This window comes from Cottoperca gobio, chromosome 3 (assembly GCF_900634415.1).
Source record: "Cottoperca gobio chromosome 3, fCotGob3.1, whole genome shotgun sequence".
In the NCBI taxonomy this organism is placed as follows: Eukaryota; Metazoa; Chordata; class Actinopteri; order Perciformes; family Bovichtidae; genus Cottoperca; species Cottoperca gobio.
This window is the reverse complement of record NC_041357.1, coordinates 21588361-21606704: the sequence shown is the minus strand read 5'-3', so window position 1 is coordinate 21606704 and position 18344 is coordinate 21588361. Positions and strand designations below refer to the sequence as shown.

Below are 18344 nucleotides of genomic sequence, written 5' to 3'. Positions count from 1 at the left end.
CCTACAGTGCAGCTGGATTTCCTCATTGAGATGTGAAGAGCGATAATTGGAGACTGATTGCAGCCTTCAGTGACTATCACAAGATGCTTAAACACATAAGAGCCCTATTTATAATAATCCTGCTGTGTGATGAGAGCTTTCATCTAAACTTGTATTATGTGATGGAAAGGTAAGTTGTACTTGGTATTAGTTGCTACCTTCGCCTGCATATAATAGCATGTTCTAGCCAACGCACTGCTAACAGCCAACATAACTTGTGCCCAATTGCTCTATTTCCATGAAGTCCCTGTAAATCTCTGTGTTGTTTCAGCTTAGTAATCATTCTTCCCACTGACATCAGCATACTGAAAATGCCAGGAGGCAACACTGTGCTCCAGGACTGAAACACGTAATGTTAGTCTGGCTTTAGCGGCCATGATTGACAGATAATTCTAACTAAGGAGCAGTTGAACAGCTGATTTCATTCATGTTGCAAGCTAGATGACAAATGGATGCAGTATTTTGTCATATATGTATGAATGCATTTTTCTTTTTGGTAATAAAACCCACGCAAAAACCAAACCAACAATGCATTAGTCTGTCTCTCTATTCTCTCAAGAGATCGTGTGCATGTGACGCCACACTTACGTCCCAACCCGGAAGTCAACCATGTTGGTTGGTATACACAACCAAGACGGCGGCCGTTCACGTGTGAGTTGCTGCAACAGCTTCGTAATTTTCTTTGTATTTAAACGTCTAAGATTGAAAGAAAATGCCAACCTTGTGCGCTAGTGTATAATTGTGGTAATAACGCTACTCGTGACCCAGAGAAACGGTTCTTTAGATTTCCTACAATCATCAAAAACAACGATCCACAAAAGAGGGATGAATTACTGTCTACCTGAACGCCGTAAACTGTGGTTTAGCAACATAACTCGTGAGGATTTAACAGAAGAAAAAGCACAATTCACCCGTGTGTGTGGGGTCCACTTATATCTGGTAGAGCTCATGCTAAAGCTATGTTTTCAATGTTTACGTTAAAAATTTGTGCTTATGATATACGAAAAGCAAAGCACCAATGTGAGAACATGGTTCGCTTAATCCAGCCATACAATCACAGTGTGCGAGGATAACATCGCCGCTCTTCTCACTCTCAAACCACGGCTTGAGCGGTGTATCTCGAGCTCTTTGAGAGTGATTTACACGGGCATGGACGAGCACCCTGTCGTCTTTCAGTGGTTTGGTAAGAAGACTACCAACCCAGCCAGAAACAAAGACATTATAAGTATCTAAGCTCTTGTATGCCTTCATTTGTGCGTTGGTTGCCCACGAGGTTTGTAGCACGTTTGTAGCACAATTGAATATTGAATTGAATATTCAATCGGCGGTAATGAATCTAAATCCTCAATATAATCCGACGGCTTTAGCGTGTACGGGTCAAGGCTGCAAATTTGGACTTTTTCCTCTGAATCTTGCCTTTACAGAGGACTCCAGAGAGTCACAATACTTTGAAGAAGTCGGAGTTGTATTATTGTTCGCTTTAGACGCCATTGTTGATTTGTATACCAACCAACATGGCGTCGCACGCATACGTCACATAGTTTTGTCACGTGATTGCACACGAAGAATAGACTCAAGGTTATTGTTCTTAGTTTCTTTTTATTTGCATTTTTAAAGCCTAAATAAGTCCTTAAAACAGCTTGGCATTGACGTTTTAAATGTTGGTCAAACATTAACAATTTTCAGCTGCGGATTAGTACACACTTAGTGCCCTAGTGAGTATTTATGGCTGCAGGACGCTGTTTGTATGATTTACTTTTTTTTAAATTACAGTACCCATGTTCATATACCCATGTGACAGAGGAATATGATACATGAGTACACAGTCAACACAATTACATTTTGGTTTTGGTTTTTGAGTATAGAATGGAATAAGTCGGCCAAAAAAGCTAATATTGCTAAAAAATAAGTTTTTCAGAATTATAATCTTCTCTGCTATTAGTTTTATGTGACAGCTGTCAATATATCAAAATAACAATATATATATATATATATATATATATATATATATATATATATATATATATATATATATATATATCAATTAGAAAAGGAGATAATCAATGTCCAAACAGGACATTTGCTCATTGAGCATTGTCCATACATATTTTAAATTCCTAAAGAAAGACATGTATAGTTATTTATAATATATATGTTAATAGTTATCACATATTGTTGTTGTTTTTAGATTGTGGGGAAGTGGGAAGCTTCTAAGGTGGATGGAGAAACATGTTTGAATTAGCAGTGGAAATACAGAAAGAAAATGTTTTGGAGGAAAGTTGCCTTCAGAATAAACGAAGCATTCAAGAGGAGTGTTTTTGTCTCTGAGTAATCGTCAGTGCTGCGGTGAGTGATTATTGGTGGTGTTGCTTAAAACAAACTTATCTAGCTCAATGGGCTTCTTTTCAGCTCAAGGCTTTCAGAGCCCGACAGCACATATCCACTTTACTCACAGCTCAGTAGCGTGAACACTTGGAAACCCTTCACCCCCCATCGTGGCTCAGCCTCAGCTGACATATAAACACCCAGAGGAGACTCTGATACTATAAACACCAGCAAAGAACTTAACCGGGATTGATGATGTTGGAGAGTGTCTCCCCTTTGCTCAGAAACTCTGTTCCCCAAATCCAATATTTTGGCATTTTCAAATCAATAACAAATTTCCTTGTACATATTGTGCTGAATAAGCTCTTTAGTTATTTAGTGCAAACTGCCTGTCCCTCCCCCCCCCTAAAAAAAAAGAATCAGGTCGGTAAGGAAAAAAATAGATTAGGGGATTAGATGTTCTTTTGTAAAAAGTAAAATACAGCGAGTTGGTATTGCTTAATGTGTGTGTTTAGAGACAGCCCCTAGGTCTTTTGGATGGTACTGTTCTGCTGCCCCCACTTTAATTGGTTGCTGGCCCCTCAGCCTCGCCTGAATAGGGAGTCATTTAGGGACCTTTCACTCTCACAGAGGATTGTCGGTTGCCGCTGCAGGAGAAATTGCATTCCTGTTTCCATACAATGGCTGGTCTGAGTTGGACGGGGCAAGAGTATCACTGTCATTATCATGACAATGGAAGCTAATTCCACTGCCACAAGCGCCATTCTGAAACCCTCTGCAGCACCAGCTTATCAGGGGGCACCATGAGACCAGCAGGAAGCTATGCGCGTCTAAGGCAAATATTTACACATACAGTACTCACAGGCCAACATTCAGGACTCATACTTTGTTTAGAGAGGCAGTCGCTCGCATGAACCAACACATCAGCAAAAAAGTATTTTACACAGCACTTCTCACTTAGTGACACACTGTGTGGCCAGACATTTATCTAAATGGATGTTATGTTTTCCTCAATGTGGACATGATACATGTCTGAACCAGTGACACTGTAAAAGTCCTTTTTTTGTAAATAAAATGAATGTAACCTCTAGAATCCCATTGATCCATCAGTCATTACGAATGCATGTTGTGCAGCCACGCAACTATTTAAAATTCTAGATGTCAAAGTTTCCAAAGATATAATTGATAAAACTCTCATATTTGTTTGTTTAATATGAACCTGGACCCACAAGATGGTTAGTTTAAATTAGCATAAAGACTGTAAACGGCTAACTGTCAGCTGGCTGTTCCTACAGAAAATATGTAGCAGCAGCTTGTTAGCTTAGCTTAGCCTAACTGATAGCATGGGGAAACAGCCAGCTGACAGTTAGCCGTTTACAGTCGTTATGCTAATTTAAACTAACCATCTTGTGGGTCCAGGTTCATATTGAATATGAGAGTTTTATCAATTATATCTTTGGAAACTTTGACATCTAGAATTTTAACTAGTTGAACAATGCGTGGCTACACTACATGCATTCGTAATGACTGATGGATCAATCAACATAGCAGATCAGCCTGTGTGGGTGCATCAAGCTGTGAGTGCAGTGTGAGCCAGGTGCATGTGACGATGTTTGTTTCACTTTATAAGTTACGGAGGCACTGCACTGGTTGGTTTGCTCCTCTTGCTCCCAGCTGTTTAACCCGGCGACCTCATCCCTGTTTTGTTTATTTGCACCATTTCACTGCAGCTCTGCATGCGGGTCTGACCCCATTAGACCTCTCTGAGGTCTCTCTGTTCTCATGAGAAGGCAGTATGGTGTCGGACCTCGGAGGCGCCATTAAACATTCACTGACCTGATCCACATTTAAACCACACAAACAAAAAAGCAAAAACACTTACTCGTACATCCACACAGAACATTCCTGTGGTGTGTAATGGTAACATTTGTTGGGTGGAAGTATCAGGTTTGAATCGTGGCTGAAATTTAGTTTAGATTTACTTCACACATACTACATTTACCACACTGTAGTGTAAACAATTAAAATACAAAAATATTATACTACCAAACAAAATCCCTCCTAAATGTGTAGGATTATATGTCAATTTCTAATAAATAGGATTTGAGAGGTTTATTTACATTAGTGGTCGTATAATAAAAATATTGTGGATCACAAATAGTGTATTTGTGATATTTAATGAGTTTCTAATGCTTGTTGAAATATTGTAAAATTCCAAAATTCTTCAAAACAATATTTTTATTGTAAGACTATATGTCAATTATATGTTTTTTCCTTAAAAAGTTTGAGATTGACAGGATTTTATTTCTTATTTTTACTGTACATACTTTGAAAGATGTATTTAGACGATCCCTGCTATACGTAAATTATTCAAATCAAATGTAATTTATTACAGTGTATTATTCAGTCTAAGTTTAGCAGATCAAGAAACAATTGCCGCCGAACCATTAACTGTGTAGGTAAATAATTCAGGCAATTTACGCTGTATTTCTGACAGTTATTCTCCTTGTTAATATTATATATTCCTGTTTCACTGCTCAGCATTGTTTTTCTGTTATTACATTTTCTCTCCTCTTCCCTCTTCCCTCTTCTCTCTTCTAGAGTCAGGACTTGTGGCCTCTACATGCAGACAGATCCAGTGTTGTTGCCGGAAGCTGGGTCACCGGGTTAGTGAGCGCTGTAGGCGATTAAGCAAAAGAAACACATTAAGCACCTTGAGGAATCTGTTTGTTGTTTGAAGTTATTCAAACAGAGGTCAAGTGAATCTATCGCCTCCCTTCAGGTTCAGTTTACACTCAGACTGAGGGCATCCTCAATCCTCAACATACTGGATACATCCAGTCATTTCTTTGTGTTTCTGAAATATTAAATTGGGTCATTTCCATTGCAATTCTTTTCACAGAATAGTATAATCTTGATAGAGGCATTACTATAACAGCAACGTTCGCTGTCCAAGGTGCTGAATCCATCTCTCAGCAAACAGAATTGTCCTTCCAAGGTTTTTCATGATCATTTTGTCAGCTCACTCACAGCTTGCTTTTCCGAGGTTATTTTACTAGTGAAAACAAGAACCACTGCCTCACAGGATGTTCTGCAATCATTTGCACAGATGCAGTCAGGAAATTCAGCTCAGATGACATAACAGCTCATCTCTTCAAAAAAATAAAATCACTCTCTATACTAAATCCCATCTCCTGTCGTAACTGCTCTTCTACGTTCACTATCTTTAAAAAAGAAACATTGCCTTCCTGCTTTTTTAAAGGATTTTTCTCTTACATGATTAGTTTACAGTGAAAGGAATATGATCTGTGGGTTAGATCATTACAAGAGGCGCTGAAGCTCATTATACTTTTGCAGTTTCTGAAAGTTACTCTGGTTAAGATTGTCAGATAACATGATTAGCGAGCCATGCGAGCAGCTCTGTGAGGATCTACTTAGTGCACTGAGCTTAATGCTTAAATCAGCATATTATAATACATATATATCATCAATATAATATTTACAAGCTTCACTGTTGCATTTAAGAATGTTAGCATGCTAACATTTGTTAATTTTTACCAAACACACAGCTGAGGCTGATGGGTAATTTTGAAGGTATTTGACTTGAGAATGGCGCGAGATGAAAAGTTGTGGGATCACTAATATGGTTATAATTCATCCTGACCTGAACATGTCTGAAAGACAAATCCACGGTAATGCTTCCAAATTGGACTGAGCGACAGAACACCATCGTGCTAGCATGGCTAAACACATTAATACGTAAATTATCCTTGATGTGTCCTTTGCATTAGCTTTAAAACAAGTCTGATAAACTTAAAACAAATCGTAGATTTAGAGAACGTGTGCACCATGGGGCTCTGCAGCTTTTACTTATCCGAAATTTGAGCTTTAATTATCTAGTTCTTCGCTTTAGTGTTGTTTTAGTGCAGCTGTTATTTGCACTATCTCAACTGTTCTTTGACAAATTATGTGGTTTTAACAGGGCCCATCATCATAACTGTAAGAAGTCTTCTATTGTATTTCTCCTTATTCCTCCAAGCAGCATTAAGAGAAATGAAACACCCTTTAATGATGGCAGACACAATCAATTTTGAGGTCACATGAGGGGATGCAGCAGCCTTTTCATTCCCACTGAAGCTGAAATAAACAAAGAATGAAACAATGAATTCTCCAAGTAATATACAACCATTTAATGATAAAACATTCGTATTGAACATTCAGACATGTGCAGTATATACAGTACATCTAAACTACATGTGTGTACAGTGATTACATAAAAACAATAACAAATTAGTGGCCATTGTCCCAATCAACATTTAGCACGTAGTGCACACCTAGTTTCATCCCTTTGAGAAATCCAGGTCACCTGCCATCCTCCCACCGGGCAATGTGTTCTGCAGCTGCGAAAAGCACACAAACACACACACATTATAGAAACAATTTTGCAAGTTCAGTGTGTGTATGAATCCCATAAATGTTTAAATTCTACTCAAATGTGGCTGTGAGGAAACATGACATTAAAGACTACTCCTTTTAATATGAAACACATGCACGTGCACAGACAGTACTCTGAAGAAACAGAAGCTCAGTGTCTGCCTCAGGCTGTGTGATATCCACTTATCATTTTATCACCAATTACCTCAACACAGCAATGAAGGCTGGGAATTACTCTGATGGGGTGGGGGGGCTATGTGTGCTTATAATCAGCTGAATTTATGCATTTCATTTGTTGCTTCAGTGAAATGTTGCTTTTATTTCGAAAGGAAGGGTGGGAAAATGATTGATTGAGAAATATTCACAGAGGTTTAGCTTTGTTAATGACCTCTATACGACTGCAGTTTAAAGGTGCAATGTGTAATGCATGGCCACATCAAACGAATAGGGGGCATTTCACCTCTATTACGGCTGGGTCAATACATACTAAATGTACAGTCATCAGTTATATAATTATAAAAATAGTTACGTAACGAAGCAGAGGGCTAGCTGGTTAGCTTCTCAATTCAGATACCTCTGCAACACAATACATACACGTCTTTGACATAACGTCAAAACTGTAACCTCTTCAAAATATGTTGATCATGTTTAGTTTAGTTAGTTTAAACTTCAATTCAAACTCACACATTGCACTTTAAACTTCCACTGATGAATCATTTGACCCTTAAACCCTATCTTGATCCGCTAGTCCTGTTTTACACAAACACAAACTCAAAGAGCTGTAAAAACATCGTCCTGGCAACGTCGACCACATTTAGAGCAGATCACTCATTCAGCTATGAGTGATCAATACCAGACTACACATCAACCACTTGCAAAGACGACTCAAGTGGGCAAAACTAAACATCTGCCAACACCTCATTCCTGAGGATCAATGTAAGTGGTATGTGTGTGTCTAAACACTGCAAGCCTTTTTTGAGCTGACGTATATCGATCGCTCAAAGGCTGTGGATGGCGAGCACTGAGTGCCATTGATTTAGACTGAGTGCCATGTTTAAATGTGTAGGCAGGATCACACACATCTTTCAATGTTGTGTTCACATCATTAAGGGACACACTGGATTAACATTTGAGACGTCACCCCGCTGTGATTATCAGTGACAGATAATTGCCCGGACACAGTAGAGCACAGCAGGTGCTACTATCCAAACAAATACAAATTGCTGTAGAGCTCCATTAAGTGGCATTTTTGACAATAAAACGCTAATTCAAATCAATGTTTAAAGTGAAAGACTTGTTTGTAGAAGTGAACCGACCACCCGAGTTTGCAGCTCACACTTTTAGTTCACTGATTTCTGGCCCTTACTTTATAGCTGAGTCTCATATCTCTCATAAAGAATGTAACCTGAAACATCTACATGTTATAGGCGATGAAGTCTGGTTTTGTCCTTTCAGTCATCTTAATAACGCCATAAAAAAGCTCATGAATTATCAATTAGTTGGTGGACCAAACTAGGGATGTACCAATACCGGACCAATACCGATAACTGGGATTTGGGTATGAGCCAATACAGAGTAACTATTTTAGTTTAATTAATAACTTATGTGACTCACTGAGTGGAAGTGACTGGATCATTATTTTATGTGTAAGGCAACGTCAAGCTTGAGCCTTTGACTCAAACATTGCTTTCCTAACTTTGTTGAATAAAATGTGACAAGTAAATACATAAATATAAATGAATCAATTGTTGTTAATTATTAAAGTAAATAATTGTACACCAGCAACTGGTAAAAAAAAATGCTGGTATTGTCAACATGTAAATGTTGGATGTGAAATTAGACTAACGGGAATAATCCCTTGAAAAATTGGTGGTATATTAAGTTTGTGTTTCTGGTGGTAAAAAGGTCCAAATACTAGAGGCTGCAGGAGTCACTCAGAATCTAATTCATGCCACCGTCCAGGACTCCTCTGACCTGATAGTAGGAAACCTTTCCCAGAACAGCCAGTCACCACCATCACCACAAATCATACAGGCAAAGAAAATAGAGGTCTGGGCACACATATCACCTCCATTAAATCCTGTTCTACTAGCCACCGCAGTTTTGGAGAGACAGATCTGTTTCACCGTGAAGTCCAGAGTCTGCTGGTGTTATGCATCAGTTGGTGTTGAACAGTAGTAGTATGCCAAGTTTAGTGAGAAATACGAGAAGACAAGCCCGTCTCTCTTGCGAGTCAGCTGCAGACATGCTGCTGCAGCTGAAGAAATGCAGCCAACCGTGCAGTGAAATGTGTATAGTTTTCAGAGGCAAGAGCAATGCTATCAAATGTCACATTTGCAGGGAGACACGGTGACTGCCGTCTCCTAGCAGGAAGGTCCACCACATCACTTTGGGTGGTCATTTGTACAAAAGAGAACTCTACCTTCGCCCCCTCAACATTTTTATCCACCCTCACCCAGAAGGAGCCTTACCATGCAGGCAAATGTATCGGTTCTGCGTTTTACATCGCTGGTCGTTCCAGTTAAAGGCACTCGACGCCCGCAGCTCTACACAGTTTCCAAAGCTAGACAGAGAAAGAGAAAGAGTAAGTGACTGTATGTGCTGTCTCGCCATCTTATTTTTTTTAACTGCTGATTAAAAAAACGCTTCACTGTAAAGTTGAAGGAGAAACTAACTTTTTCCGAGCAGTTTTGTTTGATTGAATCTCTGATGAAGCAGAGGAACCAGGACAGGATGCTTTAGTTTTTACTACAGTAACTCACAATGCAAGCAAACCGAATAGATTCAGTCTCAGATATATAAATCAGACAATAGTATTGTCATTTAGACATGACTACACACTTAAAATTTTAAAATTTAAAATTTTAAAGTTATTATTGATATAATAAGAAGTTTTATTGTTTATTACAAAACAAGTTATTTCTAACAGACAGACACACAGACAGACACAGACATATAGATAGATAGATAGATAGATAGAGAGAGGAGAGAGAGAGAGAGAGAGAGAGAGACAGAAGACAGACAGACAGACAGACAGACAGACAGACAGACAGACAGACAGACAGACAGACAGATGGATTGAGAGTAACAGAGTAATGAAGTGAGGAGGCACAGAAAGAGAGAGACATCTAGTGGTCAGACTGCAGGTTGCAGGTTTGCCAACATCACATTATTTTGCTGGATAGTCTATTTATAAAAATGTAATTATTTGAGACAACCTTATGAGATAATGTCATTTTAATACGAAAACAAACGAGAGACCGAACTACAGCGTGTATCTCTTGCAGTAATGTTTAAGTCATACATAATGTACATCCATCTGTAGATAGTAAAAGCCTGAAGCTTCCATCAAAAAAGTAATTTTCTACCTTTCAGATTATCAGTTTTGTTGTTTGTTTGTTTAGCTCCATTGCACTTGGCCTCTGATATACTTTGCAGTAGCTAACATCTGTTAGTAAATGTGTCTCTTACCCTTGGTTGTCAGGTTGCCCAAAGGCAAAGCTGCTGAATCTAGGGATCTCTCCTGTGTCCCAGCGAAATGAGTCTTTCAGAGGCTTATACGTCAAACCTGTGGAGCAAAAACATTGCTTTTTTATCCGTGCAGCATCTCCACAACCTCCACCTGGTAGTGCATCTGGTCAAAACGACATCTGAGTCTGCCATCCTGATCTGGTAGAGCTGTCCGGTGTGAGAAAAAATTATGACATCTTAGCATTTGGATAAACAAGATAAAAGACTGTACCGATCCAGAAGTTTTGTGTCTCAAAGTCAGTGTTGGTGACCTCGTTGCCCGTCTTCAGCTGACTGAGATAAAACGCCAGGATGTCCTGAACCTTCTGGTTGTGGATCTGAGCTAGAATCCCACTTCGTTCCTGGTGGTGTAAACAAAGGAAAAGTCAACGCTGAGAGCAGAATGAAAGTCGTATGTAGATGCGAATGGCGTACTTTGGTAGAGCTTATCTCACTCTCTCAGTGGGCAACACACACCTGTCTCTCACCTGACAGTGACTCTTGGCTCCATAGTATGTGTCCGCTTCTGAAGACACCATGAAGCAATCACCATCTATCATCATATCACAGCTCTGGAAAGGAAACGGCACTTTCTCTGTTGGGACACAAGCCAACAAAATATGCTTGAAAGTGAACAATAAAGATGCACGCCATCCATCATGATGGAGATTAATTAAAGAAACTCAAATCAAGTTGTGGGAAATCATTTTGTTGCCTATTATCTACAAGATATGCATGCCTAGAAACACATTAACACAGTAATTTGTAATTAAAGGTGTAAAACGAGACTACTTTGATAAACAGTGCTGTAAATCTCATTACCGTGAAATGATCTTTATTGCCAACTTTGACAACTCAAAATATGCTCGTGCTTTTATCATGTTTTCACCATGTCACCAAACTTAGCATCTCTTAAGATGAATACAGAATGCAGCAGCAACCAGATGAATTACCTCAGTATGTGTGTGCTTTTGAATTTGAAGCCAATCTGTGTCTCAGAGTATAATTAGCTGAGGTATATGAAAACACAAAGAAGCACACTGCACTTACCTGCACACTCAGCACCACCATAGCCAACATCACACAAGCAAGAGCATTCTTCTTCTTTGAAACGACCGTGTAGACACTGCACACTACACCGTACTGAAAAACAAAGAAGTGTTGCAGTGAAACCTGCCTCTCTACTTTGAACATTAAAGGAAACAGACCAATTTAATGAGGCCTGGTACCAATATACCACTATGTCGATATGCTTGATGTGGATGAGTGGTACCCTGGCAGAGGCGTCCGGTGTAGCCCGGGTCACACATGCACTTGCAGGATGAGATGTTAAGATGGCCGTGTTGACCACAACTCATTCGACACGGATTCCTTGGAATCTCTGATATCAAATGTGCATGCACACAAACACAAACACAAACATGCAAGTTGCAAAATTAGCATCTGGAAATTGTACTTCTGATCATTTTGGTCAACATCAATGCAGAACAATTGTGATTGTAGTTTTATTATATAAGCAGGATACCAGAGAACACATACAATAAGCAGATACATTAGATGTGCATTGATGGTAGATGTGTGAAAATGACAAATAATAATAATGTGTGCATTTGTATAGCACCTTTCATGCAATAAACGCAGCACATAAAATGAACATAAAAACATAAATATCTCACTAAGTGCTTTAGTGAATGGTCAAAGACTGCAAACTCAGCATCTGTAGCGACCGTTATATTTATATATTGTCTTACCACATAATCCACCTACATGGTCCCACAGTCTAAAGCAGCCAGACATGGAAGATGTGCAGAGCGAGCAGTACAGCCCCGAGTTATAGGGCATCACCAGCCGACCGTTCACCTCCCAGTTACCCCTACAGCGACACAAATATATACTGCAGAACACATAGACACACAATCACACAAAATCTAGAGCAGCGGCAGGGGGGCTAAAACCATATTAATGTTCTCTACATAGCAGGGACCTTCACACAGGTAGTTTTACATAATCTTTTCTTTTTTAATATATGTACCAAGGACCCTAGAAAGTCGTATCAACCTTTCATATAAGTATTGGTGTTTTCAACGGCATAATGATTTGTGATTTAAATCTTTAGGGGAAAAGTGTGTTAATTGTTACCCAGGGTAATATGCACAGACAAACATCTCCCAGAGGTCTCCTTCTCTCCGACACAGCTGGCTGGCACAGCCCACGTGACTCGAAGTGGCCCACACCAACTACACACCCACAGAAGGTTCGGACACACAACATCAGCACTTTTTAAAGAAGATGCATAAATATGAACATCTGTGAAGCATCTCACACAAACATGGGTACAGCTTGTATCTGTTTGATGATACCTGTGTATAGTGTTGACAGGTGGCGTTCTCCCAACATTGCCCACTCAAGTAGAGAAAATCTTTCCCCTCCTCAAACCAAGAGTGTATGGTGTCAGAAATGGAGGTGACACCATAAGCAGAGAGGTGTGTGTTCCAGCCGATGTGACTGAAAGACGAGGAGCGTTCAGGAGGCGGGTCTGTGTGACACAACACCGCCCTCTCCTTTGCAAGCAAGGCCAACTTCTCATTCCACTCCTATAAAGACAATAACAATATTTAATATCATTGCATATCTTCAATTTCTAACGATTACAGTACAACTTGGAAAATGTTATTTTGATATCTTAGTCTTCTCTGGCAGTGTGTTACGTGCACACAGGGGAGGTCAGCACACTGACTGTGGTCTGAAGAAGCTAATATTTATCATATCTGTGTGTTTCAGATGTTGTTTTGATTAAATAGTGTTCAACTCTTGCTCTAAAGCTTTCATTATTAGGGTCAAACAAACCTTCAGATTATGATTGTCATGTATAGTCATGTCAGATTTGACCATTAATATTTGCCACAGGTCATCTATCAGCCGCCTCATGTCCGACAGAAAGCCTCGCAACACTTCTGGGACTTTGATAAAAGGATTCTGAAGCTGTTTAATTCCGCATAGATAATGAGTAATCTATTATTTATTCAAATCAATAATTAATTAGCAATTACATCAATAGTTGCCAACAGGAGAGTTTCATCATCAACTCATTTAATTATCAAAATGTGTTATTGGGGTCCGTCGGACTTGGAGCTGCACCTTAAATCTGTAATAAAGGTCATGTTGTGCTTTGAAACTGATTAAAACTGGATGAAAGGGGAAAACTCTTTGGCGTGAAGGTCATTCCTAATAGTTCATGAGTGATTTTCTTAGTCCTTTTCAGGGGTCGGAGCCAGACCTGGAGTCCAGCGGACAACAGAGACAAGGAGACACCTTGGGCAAGCTGCCAGTCCATGCAGCGGCAGCAAACACTGACTGACATTCATTGTGTGCTACTCTCTGGCATAAACACTTCACTAAGTGGCACATTTTCCAAGATTTGCTGTGGCTAATTCAAATAAGCAACACATAAACTTTCCACAATCAATCACTCTGCCATATTTGCTGTAGTACAAACATCTCATTCAGGTCTCGCTCACTACTAGAAGAAGCAACAACATGTGGAAAGTTACAGATTCAAGCTTTGTATGAAAAAATATCATAAATTAATGAAACAATATGTTTTTCATTACATATCAATAAGTTATTCAAGTTTTAAACGGTCTTGGGTAGAACTTTCTAACAAGACACCTTTTATTAATGGTTTATAAGTTAATGTGTTAATAAATAATGTACTAATGCTTTGTGGATCATTATGATCGCTGTTGGGCACTAACATAACTCAGTAACCCGGCACATGATTAGGATTACCTTTTTAGTAACTATTATCGTAAGGGATTACAATTATACATTCACTCATTACAGATCCTAATCCCAGTAATGCTCTGTTACTTCGTCTTTTCAAGGGATCAACTTGTCTTAATGGGTGTTTGATGGAAGGTTGATATATAACTTTGGTCTCTCCGCTGCAGAGCGTGTTTGAATGTTTAGGCACTGGCTAACATTAGGTTACTCGTAAACACTAGTAAACCTGCAGCTCATTCAGAAATCATTCGTTTTGTTGAACCTGCAGCTCCATAAGACCGAGGCTAACATCTCTGTTGATGTTTAGTAGATACCATGGATGTATTATAAGAAAGGTTTTGCCTTATTAGAAAGTCGTACCCTCTTTTGATAAATTAGGCAGGAAATTAGAATAGAACATTTAAATAAACTAGTCAAACGTTTCTGTACGGTTAGAGTAGACTTCAGAGGATAGACATCAGCGGTATGACACTGATGTGTGGTGTAAAAAAAGGCTGAGCCCCCTTGAGCTCATTGTTCTCTCTGCTCTCTGATGTCAGCCAGCCTAAGTCATCGGCTCACACTTTGATGCCACCAGAGGTCACCGGGCAATATTTCATCTCAGACATTTCATTTCAAAGCATGTCGTGTTTTATCAGCTGTGGGATTTGAATGTCTCACTAAGATGTGAGTTTATACTCAGTTCTTTCTTTGTAGCACCGTCAACAATTGCAGTTATTGTTATAAAGTAAGTTAGCTAAATCAATACAGCTCCATGTTTGGGTGCAAACCTCTGTAGATCAGTTGTTGTTGTTGTTTTTGTCATCATTAAAATAAAGTGCTGGAGCTTGAGATGATCTGAGAGAGATTAATAAAATGCAATCTCACAAACAGAAGTCATGATTTACACATCAAAAGTAAATCCTGTGAGCGATTGTATGACCTCATAATACTTCCTCAAGAGCTGAAAGAAAACCTGCAGACAGGGCATTGGTTAAGAAAAGGAGGAGCATCATTCATTTCTAAAATATTGGTCTTTTATCTCGCCCTGAGAGCAAAGCCTAAAGGTCTATATTATAATCACTTCAACACAATCTCACCACAATGCGTACTGGTTCGTTCCTGAGTGAAAAAAAAAGAAAAAACCTTATTCAGATATTCACAAACACAGCGGAAGCCTTGAGCCTTTTAGCGTTTATCAGTAAAGCTCTTTAATATGCCTCGTCTGCTCGGCAAAGCCTCCTCTGAGGGTTTTCGCAGGGAAATTACCTGTAATACCAGAGTTGTGAATGCAGAATGATTATCCACATCCTCTTTTTCTCATTACTGCCTTATCAGTTGAGAACAGTTCTCCGAGGCTGAAGAGCAGGGGAAGAAAGGAGACTCAGTCGGTGCGGGCGGCTTTGAGGATGTAATCTATGACAAAGTGACAGTTTGCCCTGGCACAAATCTCATATTAGGCCCGCAGGATATCTCGTGCATTGTGACTTTCGTAATCCATCGTTACCTCTCCGTCATAATCACATGCAGGCGAGACCGTTGTGCAGATAAGTACTGTATGGCGAAGCAAAAGATGGAATAAGATAGAGAGAGGATTTACTGTAAGTGCAGTGTTTTGCAGAGAGTGGATCAGAAAAGCCTGATGTCAAAGATTAACATTAAGAATTGCTGCACATTCAGCAACACCTCAGCGCAGTTTTTATCACTCGAGCATTTTATGTACAGTAGTTCACCTTCATGTGATGATCATCAAAGACTAACAAATTAAAAATATTGTTATGTTTCGTTCCTATTTTGGTTAAAAGTTAATTGGTATTGTTTCACGGTGCGACTCTTACAAGACTACGCATAGCTAATTGATTGTGGCTTTGTTCCGACTGTCTACACTATCACTCAGCCTGCAGCAGAGCAGAACAAATGATGCACTAACACCACTATTTTACAGACTATCAGCACCACAGAGGAAGGCAACTCAATTAAAAACCTTTTTTATCCATGCCATTGTTTAGTGATTACACTTTGGAAAAATATTATCTTTGTTTGTTAAATAACAATTTTGTACATTCCTTGATTATTTCCATGTTATGCTACTTTATAGGGAAATATTGCACTTTTTACTGCACAACATGTATTTGATAGCTTTAGTTATTAGTTTTCAGATTTAGATTACTTATATAAAATATAAATTAACTAATAAATGATGATATATTATAACAGATTAAGCTACCCGACGGTGAAAAAAGTAATCACAATTAGCTACACATTGCATCATCACATGCATCCAGCTGCAACATTAAAGAGGTTTACACATTAATGCATCAATAATTATAATCCATTAATATAAAGATGAATCTGACATTCTGCATAATAAGTGCTCTCACTTTCAGTACTTTTAAGTTTATTTTGATACTAATACTTTCATACTTTTATGTTAAACAGAGTATCCTTAAGTAAAAGATTCTACCACTATAAATAATTGTGGCTGTTTTGACAACCGTTTTCCTGGTCAGAAATGTATTTGTGGGAGAACTGTAGACATGTTATCGATGTTGTGCCTGTAACTATATGCTGCTACAGTAAAAGCTCTAAAACTAGTTCCTTGATTTGTTTTGGTGCTGCAAGCCTCTAAGAACTGTTGGCTCACATCCACATCAGCAGGGTTTGATCATTACTCCCGCCACCATCATCATCATTACTGTTTTCTCTTGGTTTTGCACTGGCAGCTGTAAGATCATTTGAACCCATATTGGTTAAGTTTGCCACACATGGCCAAATAGCCTCCACTAGTGCAGGGAGAGAGAGAGAAAGTCTGCAGTACAGAACAGTAACTCTTGACAAGAGACAAATGTGTGCTGCAGAGGAAGATTAAACTTTGGTTTGAGAATCAGCAGTGTGGACAAGGTGAAACTGGCTTGAACTCAAATGCATGTGACCGCATCCATGCCATTCAACCACACACAGAAGAAACAGACAATAGATGCCACAAACCATTTTTTGCATGTTAGCTGCCATGGGTTTGACCCGGCTGCGCAGTCTATTGTGCTGAGCAACGATCTGCGAGTGCTCCTTCACCCCGAGCCCTGCAAGAAAACAGAAACGCTCATTTAGTAATCTACTGCTGTCGCCAGGGCAACGGAATGCAAATTTATCTGCGGGATGTTTAAGTGCGTGTGTGTGTGTGTGTGTGTGTGTGTGTGTGTGTGTGTGTGTGTGTGTGTGTGTGTTTGGTTGGGGCATGGGTTAATACAGTCTGTCACAGTTTCACTCACAATTCAACTCGTGGGGTCAGTTGGGTAAAACTGAGTGAACAAGCGTCCACCTAAAATTATATTTAAAATGCCCATCTGTTAATATACAGAAACACATGCCATTATCCAAACTCAGAATGCATACATATATAAGCATATACACATATAAATACATCTTGAATGTCAATACAAAACAGTTGTCATTATATACCTGTCTTCATAGGAGAATAAACACTTAACATGTCCTTATATCTGCGTATAACTACTTATATATATACTGCATATAGATAAATGGGTTAAAGTGTTACATATTCAAAACGTTGCAATCTTGGGGGAAATACCCAATAAATCCTATGACATTGAATTGAGCCTGAAATCCTTAAATCATTAATGTAAAGGCAGTTTGTGGATTTAAAAACATTTTAGAGTAGACTTTGATCTGCTTTGATCCAACTAACTGCCTAAGGTTATTTATTCAATCTAAACACATTTCTTCACAGTAGATTCAGCTTCCCGGTGTTTTTGGTTTGGCAAAATGCCATCAAACATTTTACTTTTAGTTTACTGATGCCAAACTTCTGTAGCACAGCAGGCAGTGGCAGAAAGGTTGGGCTGCTGGTGCTTTGCCAGGTGGATGGAGACTGCTAAAAAAAAAAAAAAAAGCCCACTAGAGTCTATAGTTTTAAAGGACTTGCACCTGGTTGCAACAATAAGATAACAACTTCCACTTATGAAATTATATTATCTTACACTAGGCTACTTGCTGTAAATTAAATTAGGCTACATCAAGGGAAAACATCTATTTAGGCTCATGAATTTAATCCTGCACTACGAGGATCTAGAGTAGTAGGCCACTGTCCCTCGTGGCCACCTGACTTCTGCGCAGCTGGAAGTGTATTTACCGGTGATGGTGGATTTCTGGGGCTCCGGTGTGTCTGTGATTATCCGGTTCGCGGTGATAAACGGGGGCAGCAGAGACAAAAAGAGAAACAGATCCAAACACCGGGACGCTGTTCCAGACCCCAT

At 39.2% G+C, this 18344-nt stretch overlaps 1 protein-coding gene across 2 annotated transcripts; it reads right to left on the bottom strand.

The window, feature by feature from the left end:
- Positions 1-6441: 6441 nt before the first annotated feature.
- Positions 6442-18344, bottom strand: LOC115004771 (C-type lectin domain family 18 member A-like). Of its 2 annotated transcripts, XM_029426453.1 has the most exons (13): positions 18221-18344; positions 17059-17150; positions 12669-12902; positions 12448-12545; positions 12060-12181; positions 11582-11689; positions 11359-11451; positions 10797-10903; positions 10541-10670; positions 10270-10366; positions 9270-9361; positions 6699-6764; positions 6442-6501 (listed from the first exon to the last, which is right to left on the bottom strand). In XM_029426453.1, exons 1-12 carry the CDS (start codon positions 18342-18344, stop codon positions 6727-6729), a joined length of 1335 nt encoding a protein of 444 aa, XP_029282313.1. In that variant the 3' UTR covers positions 6442-6501; positions 6699-6726. The 2 variants fall into 2 exon arrangements, with proteins under 2 accessions (XP_029282313.1, XP_029282306.1); XM_029426446.1 differs by lacking the exon at positions 6442-6501 and having other exon boundaries at positions 6634-6764.

Bases quoted from the DNA above. Each gene is read 5' to 3' on its own strand.
- LOC115004771 (XM_029426453.1), bottom strand. From the start codon at position 18,344: ATGGGGTCTGGAACAGCGTCCCGGTGTTTGGATCTGTTTCTCTTTTTG. The intron at 17,151-18,220 runs GTAAATACACTT...GTTTTCTTGCAG, and splicing joins CCAGAAATCCACCATCACCG to GGCTCGGGGTGAAGGAGCAC. The intron at 9,362-10,269 runs GTAAGAGACACA...TTCTCTGTCTAG, and splicing joins GGGCAACCTGACAACCAAGG to CTTTGGAAACTGTGTAGAGC.